Source organism: Humulus lupulus, chromosome 8 (assembly GCF_963169125.1).
Source record: "Humulus lupulus chromosome 8, drHumLupu1.1, whole genome shotgun sequence".
In the NCBI taxonomy this organism is placed as follows: Eukaryota; Viridiplantae; Streptophyta; class Magnoliopsida; order Rosales; family Cannabaceae; genus Humulus; species Humulus lupulus.
In genome coordinates, this window is record NC_084800.1 from 12,822,191 (window position 1) to 12,833,163 (window position 10,973).

The 10,973-nt window shown below is 36.9% G+C and overlaps 1 protein-coding gene across 1 annotated transcript; it reads right to left on the minus strand.

Moving 5' to 3' along the window:
- Positions 1–6,268: 6,268 nt before the first annotated feature.
- LOC133794618 (subtilisin-like protease SBT1.5) lies at positions 6,269–9,271 on the minus strand. The gene has a single exon (XM_062231947.1). It carries the CDS (start codon positions 8,915–8,917, stop codon positions 6,557–6,559), a length of 2,361 nt encoding a protein of 786 aa, XP_062087931.1. The 5' UTR covers positions 8,918–9,271; the 3' UTR covers positions 6,269–6,556.
- Between the last annotated feature and the right edge of the window lie 1,702 nt (positions 9,272–10,973).

The following is a 10,973-nucleotide window of genomic DNA, read 5'->3' on the forward strand; positions in this document are numbered from 1 at the left end:
CTCTGATACCATGATAATTTTGCAAAATAGACAAAAAGTGAATTGAGAGAGAATCAAAAGGGAGGCTGGGTTTTCATTGTATCAAAAAAGATGAAAATAAAAGTACAAGAGCAACAAAATATATAGCCAAAATAATGAGAGGCTAAAAGACTAAACTACCTTTACATATTAATAAAACTTATATTATTAACATACTATTCATTTAGGTAAATAAATATAAATTTACATCACCCATTGGAAGACTATTTAACAATTTTTTTCTCTATATTATAAAAAATTAGACATTTTATCTCCTCCATTGGGAGTACTCTTAGATAAATTACAATAAATGTCTAAAAGCAATGGCATGAAGAAGCTAATATTTCCATTTTTAAAATTGTAAAGAAATGACTAGTTTACATTAGTGATTACCTAAATTGTTATTTTTTTTATAATTTTTTTATTTATTTAGGAGTGTATGACTTTAATATAATGATATATGCATATTAGTTTTGTTTAATTAATTTTTATTTTAAAGTTATATTGATTTTTAATTTTTTTTATGAGTTATTGGTATATTATTCTTCAACTAGTGTATATATTTTTTGTGGTATGGTATATATATATATTTTTCTATGATATTTAATTTCTATCGTATTATACATAGTGGTATCATATAATTTTGTATCATGCTATATACATTTTAATGATAGTATATAAATTTGTTAGTGTAGTATATATACATTTTTGAGTAATAATTTTGTAAGTTTTGTTGGTATATTATTTTTTAACTTAGTATATTTATTTTGTGGTATGATATATCATTCAACAAACCATTAAAAACGAAAAAAATCAAAATAACTTTAAAATAAAAACTAATTAAACAAAAAATAATGATATGTGCACATACAAATTACACTCAAACATTACACACACTTATGTGACAAGTCACTTTTACTTAGTGAGATCCATCTTAAATAAATATGATTGGTTGAAAAAAGTTCTTACATAAGTATGTGTAATGTTTGGGTATAATTTGTGTGTGCACATATCATTAATCTTAAACAAAACTAAAATACATATTTCATAATATTAAAATATTTAGAATAAAATATTAATTTGTTAAATGACATATTTGGTAATATGTAATATTAAAAAGATGGTTAGACTATTTTACTACAAAATTAAAAATATGGACATTTACTTACTTTCACATTACTCATTTTACACTAAGCCTCTAATTGTTACCATTTCTATTAGGCCCACATCTTTTTTTAATACTGATCAAAATAAAGAGAAATGATATGTGCAACCAAATATTACACATAATGATGAGAGGTGGGCATCTGTTTAGATAAATGTATTTGATTGAAATTGGGATCACTATTTTAAAAATCGATGCCACATCACTGTGTGTAATATTTTGGTGCATGTAACGCCCTACTTCTTTAGAGTCGTTACTTTGTGAGTTAAAAATGTGCCAATAGCTCGCTAATCGAGGTTTTAGGTTAAAAGTGTGACTAAACTGTAGTTAAACTTGTTAAATGATAGAAATTATAAAATCTGGACATTCATTGAGATTATAGAAAGTTTTATAGTTGGGATCCCAAAATACTGCTTAGAAAATACATTACAAATCAAAATATACACATGGTCGACTTAAGCGACAAAACAACTAATACAGTACATTTTCCCAAAAATAACCCTAGCCGTGGCAGCCAGGTAGGCCGAACATGTACCCGTCGCTCCACGCTCTCCATACTCATGGTTGGTCGACCTTTCTCTTACCCTTACATGCACCATAGAGCACCAGTGAGCCGAAGCCCAGCAAGAAACTCAACACAAAACATATAACATATACACGACTATCCATAGCATATAACAAAACAGCCAATGGGATAAACACATAGCGACCAACGCCATTCCAGACACTTTACCAAGCCGTGGGTTCACGGTCTTCACCGAGAGGGTGGCTCCAGCACCCTACGAGGGTCTCGCCCTAATGGCCTGCACTCAGTGTACTCAACCCCGATCCTGGCCCCTTGCCGTACCCGGCTTCTTGCCATTCTCGGCCTTCACCGTTCCTGGCCTTCGCCGTTCAGTCACAAACATGCGTTACATAGCATAATATTGACAGATATTTAAACACATACTAAACATAAACATTAGGGCTACGCAACCATGCAATTCAAACAATAGGGCCATGCCTTGCTCTACGGGTACAACCGTTTTCTTACTGTGTCTCGAGCTATTTGAGCACTGCGATCACGAGCGCAGTCCTCTAACCCGAACCTTGATGAAAACCTAGTCACAACGCATTTATAATAACCATTCATCAAGTTCTATTCCAATAAATAACTTTGGAATATTAATCTAACCTCTGGGACCTTGAATTCCACTAAACTAGGTAGTAGAATTCTTCATGAGCCTTAACATTTGAGTTCTCGAGCCTTAAAGCCTTAATCCCCCATTTTTTCCATTTAGGGCCATGACATGCCCTTTAGGGCTGCGACCCACTACTTGGTCAGAGGGCAAGGCCTTTCCTGCTGGGGGACACGGGCCGCGACTTGCACCCCTAGGATCGCGGCACGCCCTAAGCAAAACAAAGGCCTTCCAGCACACGGGCCACGACGCCTAAAGAGTAACGCGGCTTGGCCCCCAAACCCAGAAAATCACCATTTTCTCAACATATTTCCCCAAACCTAATCCATAAATTCTCACCCTAAACACCAATTAAAACCATGATTATGTTTGGATTCCTTATTCACATACCCTAGACATCACAACAAATCCATAAACAACCTCACGACTTCTCCAAATAATCAAAACCAAAACACAATTCAGCTCACATGCTACACCCAATTCCCAGCAGAATTCAACAGAGAGAATTGAGTTTAAGAGCTTACCTCAGAGATGAGTTCAATCTTTGAGCCATTCTCCAAGCATCACAAGCTTCAATCCTCACAAAATCTAGCCTAGAATCCTCTAATTTCTTCAACAAACTCCAAAACCCAAAGGGAGAGGTGTGAACTGAGTATGAGAGAGAGAGAGAGAGAGAGAGAGAGAGAGAGAGAGAGAGAGAGAGAGAGAGAGAGAGAGAGAGAGAGAGTGCTGGGAATGTTTCTTTAGTTTTCCTTTTCCTTCTGTTTTCTTCTCAGTGGTTCTAGGGTTTCAGCTACCCAAAGAATCTAAGTCTACCCCTTAGCCAAAAGTCCATAATACCCTTAGGGGGTGTTTGTTTTGAGTAGTTGAGTTGCTTTGGAAATTGTAGAGAGACTTAGGATGGAGGTAATATTAAACTCTTGTGTACAAAATGATTCACTTTACCCTTAAAATATATGTGGAGTTCACACAAATTATTAACTTTACTCCCTTAAAATTTGAATCAAACATAGGAAGGGATTTAGATTCTCATTCACACCTTTACTTTACCCCATACCAAACACCCCTTAAGTCAATCCTAATCCTCAATTGCCACCAAGGGCAATCCAGTCATTTGCCATACCTCGCTAATTCCTCAAGTGTTCCTATAAATTCCCATTTAATCCTGACATGTCCAAATAATTACTTAACTATTACTTGTTATTCGATAAATCCCGAACACATATTTCTTTTCCAAAATACCCCTAGACTCCTCCCAATCTGAGTATTCGACCTTGTTGTGACTATTTAACTAAACTACTCCCTAGGGCCGTCTCGGATCGTGCATCACAAATATATCACCACTCACTCGTGGTATCAAACACAATATATACAAATATTACATTTATGCCCTCAATGGGCTAAAATTACAAATATGCCCCTAATAGCCAAATAAGGCCCATATGCATATTTAATTCATCTAAATATGCATTTCAAATCATAAATCACCAGATTCACATATTAACATAATTAAATCAATTATTGCAGCTCTAAGCCTTATTAGCAAATTTGAGACGCTACAGTGCACATATCATTACTCTAAAATAAAATGGTAAAATTTGTAGTTTAGAATTTAAATGATGTTTGATTGGATGTAATAAAATGAAATAGAATCGAAATGAATTAATTTTAATTTTATTCATTTGTTTTGTTGTATTTTAGAGTATTATAAAATATATATTTTCCACAATTTTGGTGGAATAGATATTTCATTTGAAAATTAAATGAAATATCATTCCAATCCAAGATTGATTTTTTTTTTTTATCAATATTAATTTCTATTCTATTCCTATTTTCATTTTTATACCTCTATTTTAAATCCCTCCAACCAAACGTCACATTAAAGTGCTAAAATTCCAAGATTCGGACCACCCATTTTATACCTATATTTTCTCTCTATTAGCTGAAGGTGGTTTTAATAGAACTGATGTGGATTGTGAACCAAGGATAGGATAAAACGTGGTTTATGGTGTTGATGAAAATGACTATCACTAAAGGTCATACTAAATATGGATCGTCGAAATCTCTGTACTGTACATCACTGTGCGACAAATCAGTGACCTTAGATTACAAAGTGGCCTGCTTTGATTTTATCTACTACTATGGCTATATATCATATCATTAATCATTCTAATCACTTCACTTATTAGGCCTAAGCCTTAACTTCTTGAGGCTTGAGCTTCTTCAATAATGAAAAACCAAAGAAAGATTCTAAAAGAACAACTCATTTTGTGACAAGCTCTCTAGTCTCTAGAGGGAATCAGAGTTTAGACAAGATGGAACTTCACGAGTCTCTTCATGGAACTATTTGCTCTGCCCATTGAAATTGTCAAAAGCTCTTTTCAAATTACTTTATCTGATCATTTTACCCTTATTTGGACATCTTTTTTTAGGGGGGAAAATATTAATGAGCTTAATTTCTAGTAAATAAAAATCCAGTTTGTAAGTACAAAACTAAATATCTACAGATAAGGACAAATGATACTCAACTTGTTATATGTACCTAATTGGGCCCATATGGATCTGCTGACGAATGTACACCAATTGATGGCAAAGGAAAGAAAGCCAGAATAGAAGAGGCCTTTATAGGTCCTAATTAGGCCCAACTCATGTGACAGACTAACTAATTCAGCTGGTGGGATATGTTTGTGGCGCAAAATTAGTTGGATCCATTGAAATAAGTAAAGGTTAAGTGGACTATTTATATTTGGTCACAAGAGTCCAGCAAAATAAAGATGCAGAGGACAAACTACCTAGAGTGGTACTATTTCAACTTTTTGTAATTATATAGCACGAGTATCTTTTTCTCAAAAAACTTTTTTGGACATAATTTGTGTAATGTAAGGCGCATACATTGATAGGTTGGCTTGTAACATTCGAGTTTTGAACTGGGGTTGAGCTTGACTGAGCATTGAAGGTGCTAAAGAAGATTCAGATGGTAGCTGAATTAAAGGCAGTTGAAAGATTTACAAAGCTGAATTGCTTTAAGAAAAATGCCGATCAATATATAAATATATATATTTATTGCTATTCTTTTGTGATTTTACAGCTAGATAATGGAATATAATTCAAAAACCCGATAAACCCATATTTTGTTAAGAAATTCCATTTCAAGCGACTTTTTAGCTAAGTTGCTTTCATTTATCCACGGATTGAATAGCATTCTGAAGTAAGGACATTGATAATGCTTCATTTGCAGGCGCCAGGCAGAAAAGACCAACTTTGCTCAGTGTAATAGATTGATTGCCACAGCAGACAATCTGATTGAAATGGCATCATTTTAGAGTTGCTTGCTTAATGATATATATTAAAATTAAATATGATTTGTTTTCCTTGAGCGATATAAATGATGTCTGGTAATATAATATATCACCTTCGTAGAAAAGCATGCATTTAAGCTCCAGTCTGGTTTTCAGAACCTGCTCATACCGTTACATACCATAGATATGAACAAATTTAACATCAAATTTATCAAAGTAGTGACAAAATGACTAATAAATCTGGCATATAGGTTAGACGAAAATCCATCTCTGATACTATAAAAATCCTAGACTACATTAACCCAAGAAAACACACTGCCCCACAAGCAAATTAACACACAAGATTTAAATAAAGAATATATTAAGTTATTTGCTTACTGCATCAGTAACCCCACACCAGAGCAAGAAACTAGTAACCCCAGCGGAGCAAGAAACTAGTAACCCCAGCAGAGCAAGAAACTAGTAACCCCACATGATTGTTGTCCTTATGACTGTCATTATCAGTGTCTTGGTAGCAAAGCAGTTGGCTTAAGATCAGATTCTTGGATTAGAAAAGACCCATTACAAAATATTGACCAAGGAGTACTTGATAAGTTCTAGATTCAGAATAGAAAAAGAAACAGATATGTTTTCATCATCAGCCTCTTTTACACAACACAGACTTTTCTACAAACTTTAGTAAGGATATCAGAATATTGCCTTTTCTTGACTGTGCATTACAAACAAACCCCCACTAGTTTTCTGGAGCTGAAAACTGAACCTTGTAAAAAAAAACATTCTCATTATACATTATAAGGAGCAAGAAATTAACTTATCAATCTACAACAAAGCAGTACTAAGGAGTAGAGACTCAAAATTCCTAAACCCCCCCAAAATCCTAACACACCACCATAAGACTAGAAAGGTTGTTGCATGGTCACAACTAAGGGACTTGTGACTTTGTGATTTCCATCAGACCAAACTATAGAGCCACTCTTCACATTCGAGCTTCCTGCAGAAAGCTTCAGTGCCGTGGCTTCAACTCTGACAAGGAAATTCAATTTCTGACCAACCCTCCTAAACACCAGCTTATCTGGCTGCACTGTCACCAGGGTGCCACTCGGCGGCCTGACCGTGACACGGTAAACTGAATTTGGCTCGCCTACGTTGGTCACAGTCCTAATGAAATGAGTTGACATCTTGTGCTTCCCGTATTGCTGAAACACAGCAGCCAAGGATGGGTAATTGAGGTTCCCAGCATGGCCTGCCTTCTTGGCCCCACTACAATCCGCAGCCTTCCTAGTGATCACTTGAATGTTCTTGGTGGTGTAATTGGAATTGCATAAGAAATCTATGTAATCATAAGATGTTATGTCGTAAACCAATCCAGGATCCATTGCCTTTTCTGGGTGAACGTGACCCGACCCGAATTCTAAAACAGATGAGCTGTTCCCAGTTGATTCATCCAACATGGTCTCTCCTCTGTTGTCCACTGTATAAGCAGTCGTCATTAGAGCTGACCTTATCGCCGCTGGGCTCCAATCCGGGTGAGCAGCCTTCAACAATGCGGCCAAGCCGGAGACATGTGGGCACGCCATTGATGTCCCTGAAAGTATGTTGAATTCTGTTCTGCGCTTATCGGAAGAAATACCCGACGGGCCAACTCGATCGGGCCAAGCCGCGAGAATGTTAACCCCGGGTGCTATCACATCTGGTTTGAGAATCTCCGGCGACTCTGGGTTCGGTCCACGAGCAGAAAACGACGCCACCACCGGTGCAGGCCTCACTCCTAGCTTAGTTCCTTTAAATATAATTGTGGCAGTGGGTGGAGAATGGGACTTCGATGATGACGTAATGTACGTGCGAATCTCGTCACCGGCTGAGGCACCGACTGAAGTGGCAGGCAACACGTGGCAATCTGCAACTAACCCTTCTCCGTCGGATACCACATTAGCGAGAATCATTCCTACTCCGCCTGATTTTTGGACTACTTCCCCTTTAGCAGCTCTAGAGTTGATTCCCCTATCGCAGAGTACTATCTTTCCGTTCACCAGTTTGGGGTCCAAAGAACCTTCCAAGCATAAAGAAGATGAGTACCCATCACCACCTACGTTGCCGGCATACAATAAAGGGTACATTTGACCCGGTGTAAGACCCGGCCCTCCATAGACGCTCACACCCGGAATCGTTCTACCATTACCGAGCTTAACGTCTGCCGGGAAATCTCTGTCCATGGTACCAGCACCGACAGTGGTAACCCAGGGGGCGACATTCGTGACAGTGAGTCCTCCAGGACCACCATTACCGGCAGAAGCCGAAACGAAGACGCCAGCATCGGCGGCTCCGAAAGCTCCCATGGCAATGGAGTCGAGGTAGTAAGGGACGACGACGCCACCGACACTGAGGGAGATGACATCGACACCATCTGCGACGGCGGCATCGAAAGCAGCCAGAATGTCAGAATCGTAGCAGCCGGCGTTCCAGCAGACCTTGTAGGTGGCTAGGCGGGCTTTGGGAGCCATGCCGGCGGCGATTCCGCGAGCGTAGCCGAGGGTGGAGGCCGGAAAGACATACCTTCCAGCGGCGATTGAGGCGGTGTGGGTCCCATGGCCATCGGAGTCTCTAGGTGAGCGAAGCTCTGTGGTCTCGTTCATCTTACCGTTGGTGGACTCGTAACCGTCGCAGAAATACCTCGCTCCGATGAGCTTTCGGTTACAAGAGGTTGCCGGAAAATCCTTCCCTGCGATGCACTGGCCTTTCCACTTGGAAGGAACTGGACCCAGGTCACGGTCGTTGAAGCTCTTCCTCTCAGGCCAGATTCCTGTGTCGATGACCCCAATTACAAGGTCCGACCCAAAGTCGGACTCTTTCAGAAGTCCCGCACTGCCAGTCGTCTTCAGGCCGAGAAACTCCGGGGAGCGCGTGGTTTGAACGTACCGTACCTGTTCGGGAATGACGGCAAGGACGTGGGGAAGTGATTCAAGCTTAGATGCTTCCGAAGGAGAGAGCTTTGCGGAGAAACCATGGAAGACGTTCTCGTAAGTGTGTATGACAGCATTGTCAAACGTCGAGGTCTTCTGGCTATCAGAAGAGGAAAGAGTGGCTAGAGAAGACTCGTACCAGTTCTTGTGGGTGGGGAAAATAGAAGGCTTTGCCTGTCTTTGGACTTGAACTATGAAAGTCTTCCTATCAGTGGTAGAAGAAGAAGAAGAAGAAGAAGCTAATACTAGTGAGCTAATGAGGCAGAGAGAGAAAAGGAAAGAAAGAGAGGAAGCCATTGATGAGGAGTGAGAGAGCTAGATTTCCTCTGCCACTGATGACTGAGCCAAGAACACTCTTTAAAAAGAAGTGAGAAAGAAAGAAAGAAAGAGAAAAGTTATCAAATCAGTAATGGAGGTGTAGTAGAAGTAGACAGCTGTAGAGAAGAAGAAGAGAAAGGAAAGAAGTTTAATGTATCTATTACATTTCGGAGACTGTAACGTGGGAAAGGAGAGAAGTGATTTATTATCGGTGGTATAATGGGGATGGTTATAATCAGAAGTGGGTTTTTATATGACCAGAGGATTAGATTTTTTTGAAAAACAAATAAAAAGGAAAAAGGAACAGAATCATTCTTCGTTTGCACTTTTGCCAAAATTTTCAAAATCTTTGAAACGGGTAGAGTTGTGACTCTGGGTCTGGGTTTTGTTTGTAATGTCATTCTTATATAAAACTTTATATTAATGATATTTTGTCCTATCTCTATTTCTCAATTCTTATTGTGTTTGTTATTATTATTAGTAGTAGGATGGAATGTCTGTGCTTTCACTTTAATTCAATTTTCTCACAGGTTGAATCCATTTTCTTTTCTTTTTAAATTAATATAACATTATTATTAGTATAATAGTAATAATAATAATAAGCCCTTGATTTCCAAGCTGTTTTGCATTAATATGTTACTAAATATATATCCTACTAATGGAATGCCCTGTCCTATTTGCAGGGGCTGAAGGCCAATGTGTAGTACAATAAAATTAATAAAGGTACATTATTTTTGGTTGGCCAAAAGAGGGTGAGAAGAACAATTGGGTATGCAATTAAAATTCTTAATTATAATTAATCAATAAAAGCTTTCAATACCAAATGTCAAGTAGACGAACCAGTAATGTTGTTTAGTGACAGCCCTTCTAATTATTGCTAGTTAGTGTTATCTCTTTGTTATAATTAATATTATTATTCTTCTTGATGTGAGAGTCAGAACCTTGAATCAATTTAAGTAAAGCTGTTTAAATAATAGTCATTGAACAACAATTATAAGTCTTGCAATATGAAACAACTTATTACTGTATTACATATAAGAGAAATAGATAATAATTTGGTTTTGCTTTCTTTTTCTTTTGTTTTTTATTATTAAAACAAAATATACACAGTAGTAGTGAAGACTTTTTCAAGACAAAAATGAAAAAAGAAAAAAGAAAAGTAAAGATGGCAGGTCAAGCAACTTCCCTTCTTTGCAGGTAATACCCTTGCCCAAATGCAACATGGAAATCACTAAGGTAATTCTAAGAAAAGTAATATATAATATATAAGCACTACATACTTCCAATCGATATTTAAAGTAAAATAATATGATTTAATATACCAAATATTCGATTGAAATCAAAATATCTGCCAAAAGTAGACTTGTTTTGGCATCAAACCTTTAGACCTCTCTACCTTACCTCAATTCACTTTTCAATTTCATAATATATACTTCTATTAATTTAATTTACTATTGATTATAGTTCTTGTAATTACCATTTACCACTCTCTTTTTTTATTACTTCTATTTAAGTATTTGGTCCGTGACACCATAATGGACGGTCGAATAAAAATAAAGTTTATTTTTTTCTGTTGGAGTTTGGGACATTAATATTTTTTTGAATACTATTGAAATTTCTTATTAATTAAAATATAAAGATCATATTTCGATGCCTTTTGGGTTTGTGTCGGGGAGTTGTCATTACTTAGGCTGATTTTTTTGCTTACTTTGCCAATGTATTCAGAGGCTTTATATATAGCTGACTCATCTCTACATTATTATAAATACATGTTTACAGCTTTTATATGATATTTGTTGTTAAGAGACGGTATCAAAAAGAGTGAAAAATAACATATGGTTTCTTCTTGTGCAGCGGGAGAAGTAAAAAGATAAAATAAAAATGGCCAATAAAAAGATCTTACTAAAAGTATTCCTATAATTATAATATATTTGAGCGGGTATTGTTTGAAAGGTGAATAAAACAATTACATTATCGAGTCATTCTTGATTTATTTGAAATTCGACGGTTATTGAGTTAACTGTGAAAATATTAA

Bases quoted from the DNA above. Each gene is read 5' to 3' on its own strand.
- LOC133794618 (XM_062231947.1), bottom strand. From the start codon at position 8,917: ATGGCTTCCTCTCTTTCTTTCCTTTTCTCTCTCTGCCTCATTAGCTCA.